General features: G+C 41.9%; 2 protein-coding genes and 1 pseudogene across 2 annotated transcripts in view; 1 reads left to right on the forward strand and 2 right to left on the reverse strand.

The window, feature by feature from the left end:
• Positions 1 to 3,993, reverse strand: part of RGN (regucalcin) — a 39,588-nt gene extending 35,595 nt beyond the window's left edge. Inside the window, exon 1 of the mRNA XM_040999481.1 lies at positions 3,984 to 3,993. The gene's annotated coding sequence lies outside the window, so the exon portion shown is untranslated. The remainder of the gene's footprint in view (positions 1 to 3,983) is intronic.
• The window catches only part of JADE3 (jade family PHD finger 3), a 43,870-nt gene that overhangs the window by 3,542 nt on the left and 23,239 nt on the right, over positions 1 to 17,089 (reverse strand). Inside the window, exons 6-7 of the mRNA XM_040999469.1 lie at positions 3,299 to 3,769; positions 1,320 to 1,437 (exon numbers count right to left, since the gene is read on the reverse strand). Coding sequence (XP_040855403.1) covers positions 1,320 to 1,437; positions 3,299 to 3,769 — 589 coding nt within the window. The remainder of the gene's footprint in view (positions 1 to 1,319; positions 1,438 to 3,298; positions 3,770 to 17,089) is intronic.
• On the forward strand, positions 15,780 to 16,221 carry LOC121169044 (annotated as a pseudogene).

Here is a 17,089-nt window from a genome sequence, read left to right on the forward strand (position 1 = left end):
TCCCTAAAGCAAACCCCATATAAACATTCAGAAATGCAGCACAGGTTATGCTAGTGCAGATGTGGTGTGTTATGCATTTTGACCTGGCATTACAAGTACCTGTAGATTTTAGGAACTCAACCTAGAATAACACCCTGACCACAAATTTTTGGAGCTGTGGAAAAGATATTGCCGTGGTACGTCAAGCATAAAAGAATCCTATTTCCGCGAACGGCTGGCAACAAGTGTGGCCTGGGGAGCACTAGCAGGCAGCTACCTGGTAATGTGACTGTACAGTCACAGGCTAGATCTTCCTCTATTATTCTCAGTGTTCTGAAACTCAAACAAAACAAAACAAAACAAAACAAAACAAAACAACCCCACAAAAACCCCAAGCAAAGAAGAGACAAAAACAAAACAAAAAACACTACCAAAGGATTCCTCTGCATATTACTTGACCTTTTCCAATTACCATCTTATCCTAGGCTCAAAAATAAAATACTGAGAGGACATCTTTTAGGTGTCCCAAATCCTGGAGGGTCCGTGTTGAACATCTACTGCTCCAATTCTGCCAAGGGTAAACTAGGCAAGCTGTAGAGAGGCTGGCTCTTATCAATCAGAAGCCATGTGACTAGGAACCAATTTCCTCAGCATGTAGGGGATGAGGGAACTCTTCCTTATTGCCCTTTGGTTCTGCTTGTTTTGTCTGTCATGTTGCTCCCGTAGTTGGAAAGGCCTGCTGGGCTGTTGTATGCCACTCTGTGGCATTTGCCACTAACAGATACCCTCAGAGCCTGTACAGTCTACCCGACACTTCACTTCTGAGTATTCCTTCTGCTCTGTGGCTGGCACATGGCAGGAAGTGATTCTGCACATCCTGCCTGGTGACCTCTAGTTATGCAGGCTCTGCCACCCATTTGTGTTAAATGAGACACAGTGAGGTTGCAGGTATCGCTCACTATTGACTGTTGTCATTCCAGACAAGCTCCCCATGCCTAAGGCGCTATCATTATGCTGTCCTGTTTTTCTCAGCAAGTAAGCAATGTATGTCACACTGAGGATTCAGTCTTGCTAACTGCTCTATCTTCTAGCGCAGTTCTGAGTCCACAGTGTGTCATCTGTCTTAGAGCTGCAATATCCTCAACCTCACCGTGGGATTTCTTGTCTTATGAGTTGATACTACAATGCTATAGTAGTACTGGATGGAAGCAAATGATATATTGGATGAAAATTTTTTTAAAGAAATTTCAGTGTAAACAATTGGCATTCAATCAAAATTGTTAAAACAGGTTAAACCAGAGTTGACTTATATATTAGTACATCTTGAACATACAGGTTACCTGCAGCAATTTCTTGGTTAATAAGCTGGACTTGCAAATCGAAGATTTGTTCCTGTAGTTTGTTTTGTGATAATTTCAGCTTCTCACGTCTGCTTATCATGTAGCACAGATTTCGGACCTGAAAGCCCAATGCCCAGCAAGCAGAGACGTTCATCATATTAAACAATCGGACAGTTGAAGTTGTTTAGCTAAACTGGAGACAACTGCAGTCAGATGAGGGGCTGGGGAGTTGGTGAAGAGAACCCAAGGGCTGCACAATGAGAGTCACTCCGTGTGAATGTGCATGGCATAGCCAATGGTGGGATCATAGCGCCCATTATCAATCAGCAGCACCAGCAAAAGGCTCCACGATAGTCTTTTGAAACCTACTCTACCTGTGGTATCCTGGGATTAACATTTATCTGAATAGCCGGGCTTGGTACGCCAACTGAGAGTTTTACCAATTCAGCCTTTCCTTCGGATCCCTGAGTACAAATGATGGCAATGCTGGATCCAGTACACCTACTTTTCTAAGAAGTGCCAGACCAGCAGGATAAAAGTATGCTGAGAAGAATGGAAGTGGTTTTTATGCTCATACTTTCAGCTCATCCAAGTTTCCACAACCACATGAGTGAAATCTTCACTCCTTTTTATACTGTGCTCCAGTTTATTCACCTGTAAACACGGATGGGGTGGGTGCTGTGGCGCAGCACGCTGAACCCTTTGCCTGTGGCGCCGGCATCCCATATGGGTGGGCACTGGGTTTTAGTTCGAGTCCCAGCTGCTCCACTTCCAATGCAGTTTCCTGCTTGTGGTCTAGGAAAGCATTAGTATACTGCCCAAGTACTTGGGCCCCTGTACCCATGTGGGAGACCCAAAGGAGGCCCCGGGCTCTTGGCTTTGGACTGGCCCAGCTCTGGTCGTTGCGGCCATTTGGGGAGTGAACCAGCAAATGAAAGATATGTCTGAAACTCTGTTCCCAATAAAATAAATAAATATATTTATAACAAGTATGGTAATAGTATATTTTCAGAGGCACACTAGGATTTAATCAGTTAATTTTTATATAATTAATAGAACACTGTTTACAACAGAATAAATAAGTACTTCACAGGTACACCTTAAGCTTTTTGAAAGTGAGCCAGATATCTCAATTTTCTTTCAATTTTTGGTAGCTTGATGTGTGTGACCCGGAAGATGTTCCAGGGTCCTGGCTTCTGACCGGCATAGCTCTGGTCCTTGCGGCCTTTTGGGGAGCCTGCCAGCTGGTAGAAGGTTTCGCTTTCTCTCTCTCCTCCTCTCTCTTTAAGTCTCCCTTTCAAATAAAAATAAATACATCTTTAAAGAGAAATTTTGGTAGCAGAGAAACAAATCAAGTTAGTTTATAATTATGCAATTCTTTAGAATGAACACAGGGCATAACTTATCTTTAAACCCCCATAGCAGCTGATTTAGTGGATATGATCGAGGTGAGTTACGGTGAATTATCTAGGTGGAGTGACTCTCAACCAGGGGTGATTGGATCCCCAGGGAACAGGTGGTAATTTGGAGACATTTTTGGCTGTTGTGTTGGGTGCGTGGATGTGGGGGGTGTTAGAGGCATCTAGTGAGTAGAGGCTAGGGATGCTGCTCAATATTTTCTACAACAAAGGACAGCCCTACAACAACTATGCAGCCCAAATTGTCCACAGTGCTGAGTTTGAGAAACCCTGATCTAACACTTCCCTGAATGAAATTTAGTTTCCTAAGTATATTAGTAAAATATAGTTGAGTCAATTTAGGCTTAAAAGTGAATAAAAGTAAACCAAAAGAGAATCTGCATGACTTGAAGTTTAGAGCATATAAATGAGGCCTGTCCAATCTGCTGAATGTGGCCGCCAAAAATGTAAACAGCCTAATGTCTGGGGCTACAATGACATCTGAACAGAAGCAAGTGGGAATGGGCCCCCCCTCCCCCCACTTGTATACAGACTAAGATCAGTCGCAGTTGGTCACCTTACCCGTTCCAGATCCTGCCGGAGGTGCATAAACATTCGCATGCGGGTGTGAATGTTTTCTTCTTTTGGCTGTATCAGCGCATTTTCCTCATCCTCCTTCGGAGGAAACAATGGCTTATTGAAATTACTTTTGCGCTTCAGCTTCCAGTAGTTATAGATATAATCCACAACTAGTGTGGGCATCCCCAGCTTTTCCACCACGTCTTCCACGCGGACAAAGGAATAGAATTCCTCCTCTAGCTCCCGAAGCTTCTGATCCCTCGGGCTGATTCTCTCGCCTTTGGCCTGGCTCTGCTCTGCGGCCCTAGAAGGGGGGAACTCAGCCTCCCTGAGACTCTGCCTGTTTTGGCTATGCTTGAGGCAGTATGACTTGAATTTCACTTCATCCCCTTCATCCAGTGTGGTCTTCATCTCCAGGTTGTGCTCAAAGGCACAGGTAACGTGGAATGCAGTGATACAACTTTTCACGGAACACTACAGGAAGAACAGAGGTGTCAAAATTGTGAGGAGAGGGAGAGCTCCATGTCTCAGGGCTGAAACTGAAAGTTTTCAGGGAGCAAAAGACAAAGTTAGTCCTAAACAGACCGCGACACATGCTTTTCAAGTAACTCAGGTAGTATGTTCTTATGGAAAATACCAAAAACAGAAAACTAAAAATGCCAGCGTCCCCAGCACACCTCCCCCCCACACCCCTGCTTAGGGTTTCAACTCCAGAATTCAAGCTGTAAATTTTTCTGAGATGAATTCTCTGACGGAATAACCATGAATAACTATGTAGTGTCTTTGTGTCCCCTGAATCACCATATCTATATCTATATAGTATGCTTCTATAATGGCGCTTCTAGTAGTGTGCCTGTAGTAGTACTGTAACTGTCAAAATCTTGTTCAGAGGTCTTAAAAGACAGCAGCTATGTCACGAACTGTTGAACTGCTGTTAACTATTGGATAAGAACTTGTCCAGAGAATGTTTTTGAACAAATAAAATGAAAAGTCAGTATTACTACCAGAGCAACCATTAGTTCTAAACTAGTCACAGGAATTCCAATATCTAAGTAACCCTTAGAACTTCCACATGTTTGAGAAGCCTCATGAAAACAAGAATGATGAAAACTCAAGACATACTTTTTTTATGGGTAGCTTTCATTTTCCCTTGGCTAAGAAAATAGTCAGACATTTTAAAAGTAGCAGGGCAGGCTTTGTGGTATAGTAGGTTAAGCTACTGCTTGGGAAACCTACATGTCCTATCAGAGTGCCTGGTTCAAGTCCTAAATACTCTGTGCTTCTGATCCAGCTTCCTGCTAATGTGCCTGGAAAGATAGGCCACCCATATGGGAGACCCAGACTGAGCTCTGGATTCCTGATTTTGGCCTGACCCAGCTCTGGCTAGTGTGGGCATTTGGGGCAGTGAAATAGTAGATAGAAGACTTTCTTTCTCGTTGAGTCATTCTGTTCTTCAAACAAATAAAATAAATCTCTAAATAATGTTAAAAGTAGGTAGTAAAGGAATTCTTATGCAAAAGATGAAAGTGTTGGGCATAATGCTGTTTTACGATAGCTAATATAATGTATGATATAGGGTTATATAATAACATACACACGAAAATGTAAAAGAATTTCCCTAGGGGTTGGACATATGACATAAAAATATTACCATCCAGAAGCTAAATACAAATCACCTGATATGGGTGTAAGACCTAGAAGTAAGATGCCAGCTGGGATGCACACATCTCCTGTTGGGGTGCTTAGTTGAGTTGTGGCTTCATTTTGGATTCTAGTTTCTTACCAATATGAAATCTGGGAGGCCGGATGATGGTTCAAGTAGTAGTTGGCTCCCTATCACTCATGTGAGAGACACAGATTTAGTTTGGGGTTCCAGGATCTGGCCTAGCCTAGCCCTGGTTGTTGTTGGTGTTTGGGGACTGAATCAGTCAATGGAACTTTGTTATATGATTCTTTCTGCCTCTAGCATAGATATAGACATATATACATACTGCATATACAAATAAAAAAATCACTTCTCTCAGGTTTAACTCTATAGAATGCTGGCATCAAGTTCCTATTTACTCTTTTCTAAAACACATAAGAAAGTTCACAGAAAAAGGAAATAAATGATTAGTTTATTTTGCTGCAAAAATTTTGGGATCCATGTATATGAAATGAAAGGTCTTCAAAATGTATATTATGAAAACATGTATTAATGGATTTCAAAAAGCCTTTCAACCGAAAAGCTATGCATGGCTTTAAAAATTCTTTTTGCATCAAAATAAATGCATAAAAATAAAAACCTTATTTTTACCAAGGTGACAAGAGGAGGTATTTATGCCCATTCTTTTCAAAACATCTTTCTTTTTAAAATTCTTAAAAAAAATTTTAACTGAACTAGCACTTCTGTCATTGTGAGACAGCTAACATTTACAATTTTGAGATTTATGTAATTATAAAGCTCACCTGTTTTAAGTATGTATTTTAATGGTTTTCAGTGTATTTAGAACTGCACAATCACCACCACTATCTAATTCCAGAACATCTTCATCACCTCTACTAAAGAAATATGTCCATTTTTAGTTATTCTCTGTTCCCAACCCTAGCCCTGAGTAACCACTATTCTACCTTTGTCTCTTTACATGTTTCCTCTCTGGACATTTCATATGACTGAAATCATATACTTGTGGTCATTTGTGCTTGACTTCTTTTACTTGGTATGTTTTACGTGTCATGCATGTTGTAACATGAATTACAACTTTATTCCTTTTTATGGATCCCAAATACTCATTCATTCACACACTATTTGTTGATTTATCAGTTGATATTTGAGTCTTTTCCCCCCCTTTTCTGGCTATTATAGAGGAGTACTGCTATGAGAATTCACATGAATTTCTTCGTGAACACATATTTTTATTTGTCTTAGGTACTGTGCAGCAAAGTATTAATCATGTCCAAAGAGAGGGTTAGCCCTTTGCCCTTAGCTTCTGAGAAGCAACCTCTAAGCCCTTGGAACACACTACCTGATAAGAGTACTTTCTGTTAGCCAGAGGCCTTGGGCCAAGTCAGTTTCTGCTAATGATGTGATTTATGGTGGATGCTTTGGGCCTTAGAGTATCATCCTGATCTTTGGAGGGATCAGAGACTAAGGTCAGCCTTGCTGACCATGGTCAGCTGTGTCTAAGCAGCTAAAATCAAATCTGAATACTAAGGATTTCTGAACTTGCTGCATTGAGAATACCCTGTGTACAATATAACATACTGTACCTGGAGAAATAAGCATGGTCCGCTTGACTGAACTTGGAGAGGGTAACGGGAAGCTCCCTTCCTGGTCTCTTTGGCACCAAGTTCTACCTATGTGTCTACTTCCTTAGCTTATTTTAATTCTGCATTCTCTCACTGCAATAAACCATAATTGTGAGTAGGACAGCTTCTCTGAGTTCTGTGAGTTTTTCTACTCAATTATTGAACCTGATAGGATTCCTAGGTTCTTCAACTGCAGGTACACACTTCGGAATTGCTGATTCATATGGTATCTCTATATTTAATGTTCTGAAGAACTGTCTCTTGCACAACACATGCACAATTCCATCAGTTACACACAAGGGTTCCAATTTCTCTGCATTCTAGTCAACAGTGCTTATCGTTTACGCATATCAAGTTGTATCTCATTGTGATTTGCTTACTTTTAAAATTTCCTCTATATGATTATGCTAATTGTAGAAAATATTGGGAGGGGTAGGGGGAATCCCCAATGCCTATAAAACTGTACCACATAATACAATGTAAACAACAATAAAAAAAGAAATACTTTTAGTAGAGAGAAAACGCTACCTTTACACATTCACATTCATAAGGAGAGTTTTTTTGTTTGATGAGCACTGGGTCAGATAGCATGGCTGGATAAAGACCTTGAAAAAGAACACCATGGCTGATGTAGGAACTAGAGCATTTCTTTTTTCTTTAAAGGAATATTTTGCTGCTTTCAAACAGAAAAGTGTCTTTTTGTTCTTCTCAAGAATTAGGTGACACCTGTCTGGGACACGAAGGGCCCAGTGCCTATGTCCTCAGTGGTTCCTGTTCTGCCACAGGATGGTGTCCATTCAGTTGCCCTTAATCTCCAATAATTCATGAACAGACAAATGAATGGTGGCAGATCATTTTGATTCACAGAGACAATGTCATAAATGATCCAAACCATCCAACAAGCTCACTTTAGTCACCATGTACTTAGAAACTCTGATACCAATACTGACCATTAGCCCATCTGATCTCTTTAACCCTAAGGGTCTTTAGGTCTGGTAAGAGATGTCACTGAAGTATTACTCAACTCTAACCAACTACATATGTAGACTCCTGAAGGACCAGACTGTCCTTTCTACAATTTCTACTGAAAAATTTGAAATCTGTGAGGAAAAATATCTATCAAGGCCTCTTTGTTCATTTTTGGAGCATTTCTCTAAATTATCTAAATATTTTATTATTTTCCCTCTGGCTCACTAAGTACATGCACTTATTTGTTTACCACTTCCCTATTAGCTGAAGATTTTTGTGTTCTTTTTTTTTTATGTTCACTTCCTTCATAGTCAAGCCCTTATTAGCCTGACAGTAAACTTATGATGACCCACCAAGTTTTTCTGATGTCAATATACTTATAAGTGACCTCTGACATGTCCAGATCTCTCTAATGTCAAGAGGCTTTTATCTGAACCTCAAATGTCTGATGATTCTATTCAGTATGGCTGGATGAGTGCTTGGTCTTCTCATTAGGAAAATCAGATTAACTCTAGGAAATAATGAGCAAGAACAAGTACTACGTCAAGTGCCACTAACATCAAGTTACGCACTGTGTTATGTTCTTTAACACCTTAAGTAGGTACTATTATAATTTCCCTTTGTAGGTGTGGAAACTGTTGTGGGCTGAGGAGTTGATTAGCATTTGTTAAGCTTGGCTCCTGCAGGAAATGGGCTTGGAGGCTAGTGGCACCTTGTCTGTCAGACTCATTAGCATCCAATTGTTCTGCTAGAGGCTTGGGGGAAAGGTATATATGGCTGAATAAAGGGAGGCTGAGAGAGACTTCTTCCACCACTACTGGTCTCCTGTAGGTGTCTGATTCCCTGGCCCTTGCCGTGTCCATGCCACCGGCCAGCCGGCCTGAACAGGTGGCGCCTAACGTGGGGCATGGCACGGCACGGCACAGCACGGCACGGCATGAACATCTGAGGCACCCCTGGACCTGCGAAGGTAAGTTTAGAATTTAAGAATTTTGCAGGGGCATTATTGATTTAATCCCCAGACCTTCTCCCCATTTAGGGGCACGAGGGACAATCTGAGGGACCCCTGGAACTTTGGAGGGGCATTATTGATTTAATCCCCAGAACTTCTCCCCATTTAGGAGCACGAGGGACAATCTGAGGGACCCCTGGAACTTTGGAGGGGCATAATTGATTTAATCCCCAGACCTTCTCCCCGTTTAGGGGCATGAGGGACAATCTGAGGGACCCCTGGAATTTTGGAGGGGCATAATTGATTTAATCCCCAGACCTTCTCCCCATTTAGGGGCATGAGGGACAATCTGAGGGACCCCTGGAATTTTGGAGGGGCATAATTGATTTAATCCCCAGACCTTCTCCCCGTTTAGGGGCACGAGGGACAATCTGAGGGACCCCGGAAATGCAGAAGCAAGTTTAGGATTTAACTTTGGAGGGGCATAATTGATTTAATCCCCAGACCTTCTCCCTGTTTAGGGGCACAAGGGACAATCTGAGGGACCCCGGAAATGTAGAGGCAGGTTTAAAAATTTTCGCAGGGGCATAAGTAAATTTATCAGGGAGCAATAATTCACTAAAATGCAGGTAATTAAGGGAGTCCGAGATCTGCTCCACTCACAAGGCACCGACAGTAAGCTTAAGGCCTCGCAGAAGTTCGTTGAAACTATCTGCGACGTATCCCCATGGTTTGCTCTCCTTGTAGCCACCTTTTTCCTGTGGCACTTGGTAAATATTGCTTTGTCATCCCGTCAAGCGGTGGTGCATCCCTTCCTTCAAAAATTATCTGTAAGAAGGGGGAGGGTACCGCAAACCAGAGTAAGTAGATAGAAGGAACTCCAAACCAGGGTAACAAAGAAGGAGCTGCAAGCCAGAAATACAAGACAGAAGGAACATCGAACCAGCGTAAGTAGACAGAAGGAATTCCAAACCAGGGCAAATAAGGAAAAGAAACCACAGAACAGACAAAGTCTAGAGCAATTGTGCAAAGTAGATTCAGAGTCCTCTTCTGAGGACGAGGAAGGGGTAGAGGATGGAAGTGAGTCTTCCGAGGATCCCCCGCCCATTGGAAATTTGGCTGAATGCTTTTGCTGTCTGCTTTTTGATTCATCCAGACCTCCAATACCTGACTCTAAGTTTTCTGTTGCCTGGTTGTCCACCTGTTAAATATTTTTATAATATGATCAGGAAAAAAGGTAAAGTCAAGAAAAAAGATTTTACACAACTTGTCCTGTAGGCTTGCAAATTGTACTTTGGTAGGTCTTTTGTTGTGATAAATGTTTGGCAAGCTAGCTTCATCTGCATATCCATGGCCCATGGCAACTTTTAGGGTTTTAGAATTCTAAGAAATACAAGTAATACAAGGCAGATCTCTTAAGTTTCATTTGTGATACTTTCAAAAATGTGAAATTTTATCTCAAATATTTGTTTTAGAAGTAAACTCTAACGCAGTACTAAATTATTTCAAGGTATAAGTTAGATTAATGTGGTATTGTATACAAAGCATTTTTATAGTTTTAAATAAGTCTTGTGTTTTTGGCTGGTTATCAAATTTCTCACTGCTTTAAATTGGTAAAGGTTTTGTATTTGTTTTAATGGTATTTGAGTGATGATTCATGTCAATACGGAGTCTAATCTATAATGCGTTATACTAACAACAAAAACCTTTTAGATATTCTTAGCCATCCTTAAAGAGGCATCCAAGAATTCAAGTTTCCAATTCTAGGGTTTCCCTTGGTACTCGTATAAAGCCTCAGGAATGCCAATGGATTTATCTCCTGTTTTGTGGAGACAGTTAATCAGGCTGATTGGATTAAGATTATTGCTAAGTGGAGTAAAATTTTGTCGTGTCATAATGTACACACCTATGGAATTGTGAAGGTTTAAATTTTAGTTTACACACTTTTAATGGTTTAGCTCTGCAGTTGTATCTGGTTATTCACTATGTATTCTTAGCATAGCTATTTTACCGAAAAGACTAAAATTCGCATTCTTACTATGATAAAAGAATTTCTTAAATGTGACTTTTCTCTCTCAAAGTCGTGGTTCAAAGCTATTTACTTGATGGTTTTTCAGCTACTGGTTTCTGGTGAACACTACTACTACTAAGTTTAATTGAGAACGATTTTTTTTTAAGTCTCCAAAAGTGTCTGTGTGTGCGCGCACACATATGTGTCTTAAGTTTGTCTTCTGTATAAGTTGTTTAAAATTGTAATAATGTGTTACTGTCTCCTTATTAGTCAGAAAATGTTCTAGATTTTTGTGAATTAAGTTTAAACTTCCTGTAGGAAACATTTTAAAAAGCAGGTAAATTTGCACATCTGTCTCATCAGCTATCTGGATCCTTAGCTGCAAACCCAGGACACATAATTTGCATATCAATAGTAAATGCAGGTTGCCTTGAGCTCTGAATTCTGCAGGCACTCCCAGAGCTTTCTGATAGGACTATAAAAGTATCTAAATGATTTTAACAAACTCATTTACTTTGAATAAAGCTATTATTTGACAGTTTTCACTCTATACTGTCCCCATTAGAGTAAGCAACCTGGTAGCTCAAATTTAAGCCTTCCTTGCTTACAATCTTCAAGGACAGATATTATGGAAAGTGCCAACCGTACTATCAAGGATTATCTTACTAAAACTAAAAAGGGGGAGTATAGCACTCCCCGAGATCATTTGAACCTTGTATTATTTATCTTAAATTTCCTAACTTTGGATGCTGAAGGACGGTCTGCTGCAGATCGTCATTGGAATCCATCTCATAAGGAGAAGGGTTATGTGATGTGGAAGGACGCCTTGACTGGGCAGTGGCAAGGCCCAGATCCCGTCCTCATATGGGGGCGAGGTTCAGTTTGTGTTTTCCCAGAAAAGGAAAATGCTCCAAGGTGGATTCCTGAGAGGCTTGTCCGGCAAGCTCCTGCTGCTGAGTCTTGTGAAAGCTCAAGACTGGCCAAGATGATGGCATTTGAATCGGAAGATCGACGGGACAAGCAAGTATATTAGACCTTTATATAAGTATATTAGTATTTGGTAAGCACCCCTCTCTTTATCTTTTCTTTGTCTTATTGAGAGAGGAGTTAGATTGGGTACCCAAGTCATTTTCTCAAAAAATATAATATCCCCCACCGTGTCTTAGATTTACCAAGGGACAAGGATGCTATTAACATATCAATTCCCCACCTGAAGTATAGGCCACTACCTCTGGCCATTGTGGGAGGGCCTCAGGCCGATCTCTATCATTGAAAGGAGGGCAGGAAGAAGTAATACACATCTGCCCTAGGCATGGAATGTCCTATGTCTGGCACCTTTGTGGCCTCTTGTCCCAAGGCAAAGTGCCATGGAAGGCAGTAATTTTCTTTGTTTATGGATTTCATGCTAGTTTCTCCTTTAACCAGACTATCAGACTATCTGGTGTGCGACCCCAGCTGTTAGGGGTCTGGCCCAACCTTTATAATAGCTCAATTTCTGCCTGTGCTCTTTCTTATTATTCCCCTGTTATTACCACGGGGAAAATACCCACCATTTCTATGTGGCAGCTTTGTGGGGTATGGACATGCACTGGCATGCACCCCGTTTTTCCCTTCTTTAGGAATGTAATTATTCCTATGGAATTTATCAGTTCCATCTCTCCTCTGGACTAGAGGACTCGCTCACGTGGATGTACCTCAAAACTCCTTGAATTTTGAACTTGTGTCTGCCTGTATTATCCCTATGTTTCTCTCTTACATACAGAAAAGGCCTCTAAAGTGAATGACACCGAGTTCCAGTGCACTCTTACAGCATGCTAGAATGGCTATTGTGATTCTGCTGTTATCCTGCAGCCGCCCTGAATCCTGCCTGTGCCTGTTGGGACTGACGGAGAGGCCTCTGTTGGCCTGATAAGCTCAAAAGAGACTTTGGCATAACGGCGACCATCGTAGCCAGTACATCAGCAGCCGCCACCAGCAGTTATCGTGGTGACAGTGATCGAGGTCGCAGATCTGACTGCCAGTGTTATGGAACAACAGGACTTTACTATGAACATGAGGGTTGGGCATGCTTACGCTGTAACTGTGGGTTGATTTGTTGGCATAGAACAGCAGATGCTGTGAGATTTGGTTTGACCTCCTGTATTCCATCATATGCCTCTTTGTGTGTAACCCCTGTAGTGCAGTATGTTTCTCCAGGCCCGGGAATTGCTGTCTGCGCATTGCTACCGAACTAAGATGTTTCTATGGTCAGGGCCTCTTGTCTCCCATTATGCCTCTATGTATGTTTCACCTGTGTAGTGCTTTGTTTTCCCAAGCCCAAGAATTGCTGCCTGCTCGTTGCTACCGAGGTAAATCACTCCTAGCCATGGAACAGGGTAACCAACCTCCCCAAGTATGGTTTGTGCAGCTGCAGCAGACAACGTGTTGGATGGCAGCCAGTGACAGGTAAGATGGACCGGGCACTGACTAACCTAAGACAGGGGCTCCATCATGCTACGGAGATTCCCAATGACGGGTAAGGCTGGTAACCTAGAGTCCACAACCTAAGACAGGTGCAGACAAGTCTGCTTTAAAACAAGGAAGGGAGATCTGTTGGGCTGAGGAGTTGATTAGCATTTGTTAAGCTTGGCTCCTGCAGGAAATGGGCTTGGAGGCTAGTGGCACCTTGTCTGTCAGACTCATTAGCATCCAATTGTTCTGCTAGAGGCTTGGGGGAAAGGTATATATGGCTGAATAAAGGGAGGCTGAGAGAGACCTCTTCCACCACTACTGGTCTCCTGTAGGTGTCTGATTCCCTGGCCCTCGCCGTGTCCATGCCACCGGCTAAGCCGGCCTGTACAGGAAACTGAGGAAAAGAGATATTAGGTACCTTCTCCAAGTCACAGGTTAAACCAGGATCTGAATTCCAGCAGTCTGCCTCCAAAGCCATAGTTTAAAACTATTCTACACTTTCCCTCAGTGAAGATCTAAAACATTTGGATCTAGATTGAATGGGCTTGAGAAAAAGAGATAGAAGGACCCTACAGAACTCCGGGAACGCTGGTGGTTAGAGAGAGTGTGTTCAGGGTCTGGTCAAAATTCACAGTTGCCCGGGGAACCTGAGTTGAACCCAGATCTTAGGATGTGTTCCAGAAAAACCTTGTTTATGTGTGGTCTACAAGCTAACAACAAGAACTAAGAATGTTTTAATACTCTTAAACAGTGAAAAAATAAAATGTGAAAATTATATGAAAACTTAAATTTCGAGGTCTATAAACAATAGAGATAACATTGCCAACACAGCCCTAAAATATTTATTACCTGGCCATTTATTTAAAAATTTGCCAACCACTACTCTAACCAATCAGGCCCCTTGAGCTCTTCTCATACATGTCATTCCAGGATCACTTCCACTGCAGGGATTTTAACTGGCTGCTTCTTCTGCTTGGAATATTTCTACTCCAAAATCTGCATAGTTCCTTTTTTCCACTCTTGTTTTAAAAATTTGGATTAGCATGGGATACATGCATATTTTTAAAAGCTTCAATACAACAGTTAAACACATATTCCGGTAAATCAAAAAGAGCGGGCAAACCAGCCTTTGAATTTGCTTGTTTTTGTGTTTGGAACCTACCAGGTCTACTGTTCTAGTTCTTTATACAGAATGTAACACATGATCATGAGCCGCAGTCACTCCAAAATACTGGAAAATACCAGAACCTGTTGGACTCTCATTGTAGATAAAGCTGTTGCTTGTGACATCAGCTTATGATAGTCTTAGTTGCTTTAACTTCCAATCCACTTCCTTGCTAATGGTCTGGGAAAAGCAACAGAAGATGAAACAAGTGCTTGGGTCCTGCAGTCACATGGGAGACCTGGAAGAAGCTCCTGGCTTCAGCTTAGCCAGCCCTGGCCCTTGCGGCCACGTAGGGAGTGAACCAGCAGATGGAAAATGTCTCTTTCTTATTTATTTTAAAGATTTATTTTTTTTTTTTATTGCAAAGTCAGATATAGAGAGAGGAGGAAAGACAGAGAGCAAGATCTTTCACCCTCTCCATCCGTTGATTCACTCCCCAAGTGGCTGTAGCAGCTGGAGCTGAGCCACTTCCAGGTCTCCCATTTGGGCTCAGGGTCCCAAGGCTTTGGGCTGTCCTTGACTGCTTTCCCAGGTCACGAGCAGCGAGCTGGATGGGAAGTGGAGCTGCCAGGATGAGAACCGGTGCCCATATGGGATCCCAGCAATTCAAGTTGAGGACTTTAGCTGCTAGGCCACTGCACCAGGCCCTTTTTCTTTCTATAACTCTTTCAAAATAAATTTTTTTTTAAAGATTTAGTTTTATTATTTTTTATTGGAAAGGCGGATATACAGAGAGGAGAGACAGAGAGGAAGATCTTCCATCCGATGATTCACTCCCCAAGTGAGCCGCAACGGGCCGATACTATGCCGATCCCGATCCGAAGCCAGGAGCCTCTTCCGGGTCTCCCACGCGGGTGCAGGGTCCCAAAGCTTTGGGCCGTCCTCAACTGCTTTCCCAGGCCACAGGCAGGGAGCTGGAAGGGAAGCGGGGCTGCCGGGATTAGAACCGGCGCCCATATGGGATCCCGGGCGTGCAAGGCGAGGACTTAACCACTTGCGCCACCGCGCCGGGCCCCAAAATAAATTTAAAAAAAGTTAAACAGGCAACAGAGTTGTGGTATAAGAGGTTAAACTGTGGCCTTTTTGGGTGCTGGTTTGAGTCCTAGCTGCTCTATGTCTGATCCAACTCCCTGCTAAGTGTACCCGAGAAAGCAGCAGAGGACGGCCAAACTGCTCGTGCATCTACACCCATGTGGGAAACTCCAGTGAAGCTCCTTGCTTTGACATGACCCAATCCTGCCCATTGGGGCCATCTGGGGAGTGAACAAGTAGATGGGAGATCTTTCTCTGTCTCTGTTTCTCTTTAGCTGCCTTTCAGACTATTAGAAATAAGTTAAAAAAAAAAAAACCCCACCCAGAACTTGTTACATTTGCCCTCTCTTGCCTTCAAGTCTATGCTGACATTTCATTTTCATACTGAGTCCTACCCTGACCATTTTATTTAAATTGTAAACTCAGGCTCCTGTCCTGCCTATCTTAACTTACGCCACACTTTTGCCTTTCTATAGCACTTAACCACATTCTAATATGCTGCTTAACATTTTGTGCTTCTCATTTATTTCTCCCAACTAAAATATAAACTCCATAGAGTGCTCTTTCCTGCTGCTGCCGCCGAGCTGCGTGGAAACGAGGCCTGAGTATGTTCAAGATTCAGCTTCACTCGTAACCCACCGCCATGGCTGAGGAAGGTATCGCTGCTGGAGCTGTAATGGACGTGAACACTGCTCTGCAAGAGGTGCTCAAAACCGCCCTCATCCACAACAGCCTCGCGCGTGGTATCCGTAAAGCTGCCAAAGCCTTAGACAAGCGCCGAGCCCACCTCTGTGTGCTGGCATCCAACTGTGATGAGCCATGTATGCCAAGTTGGTAGAGGCCCTGTGTGCCGAACACCAGATCAACCTCATTAAGGTTGATGACAACAAGAAACTTGGGGAATGGGTAGGCCTCTGTAAAACTGACCGAGAGGGGAAACCCCGTAAAGTGGTTGGCTGCAGTTGTGTAGTCCTTAAGGACTATGGCAAAGAATCTCAAGCCAAAGATGTCATTGAAGAATACTTCAAATGCAAGAAATGAATAAATAAACGTTTGACTCATAAAAAAAAAACTCCATAGAACAAAACTCTGTTGGTTCAAACAGACTCAAAGCCTGGCATATAATTAGGCACAGACATTTGTAGAATAGATGTAATTTCTTAAAATAAAAAAATTGAGGGCTTCAATTTGGCAAGACCTTTATAAAATGAAGAATCTGAACTCTAAGAAATGAAAGAAAAATATCCATGAAAATAAGGAACCTCTTTCAGAAAGTTTCATCAATCCATCTGTTAATCCATTGATCTAATTGTTATTATCTGTAAGTTATGTCAGGGCTTGGGAGGAATTTAAGGGTGAAGCCACCTGAGCTTAGTCTAAGGGGGAGGAAATAAGCTCATAAATAACTACAATTAAGGGAAAAATGTAGGTAACGCAGGGCTGTAATGTAAATCCAGGCCTGCTAGGGTCAAGGTTAACATTTCCTCTTACCATAGTTATGCTGCTAGCAATTAAAGGTTATAAAAAAAACAGCCCTTAAGACAGCAAAAGTAGGGAGAAAATACAAATACAGGCACTATAGCAAGGACAGTAAGTAAATTATTGGACATAAGGTCAATGAGCTATTAAATGATTACAAAAGCATGGAAGATATTTCATATTTTAGTAAAAAAAATGTGCATCACAAACGAATCTATGGTACAATAAAATATATTTTCTAGATAAATACTGAGCATTAACAATGAAGAGGTAGTTTACTTGTACCAGAGGAAATTTACAAAAGAATTATACAGTCTTGACTCTTAAGGGGCTCACATATGAGGAGCAGTGACTAGGAGAGACCTGAAACAAACAGGCAATGAGCTAGGGCAAAAGACCATTAGATATTTTTTTTTAAAATAATTTTCAAACTGCTGTACTTAAAAT

Source organism: Ochotona curzoniae, unplaced genomic scaffold, assembly GCF_017591425.1.
Source record: "Ochotona curzoniae isolate NIBS_2020 unplaced genomic scaffold, NIBS_Ocur_1.0 contig_1274, whole genome shotgun sequence".
NCBI lineage: Eukaryota > Metazoa > Chordata > Mammalia > Lagomorpha > Ochotonidae > Ochotona > Ochotona curzoniae.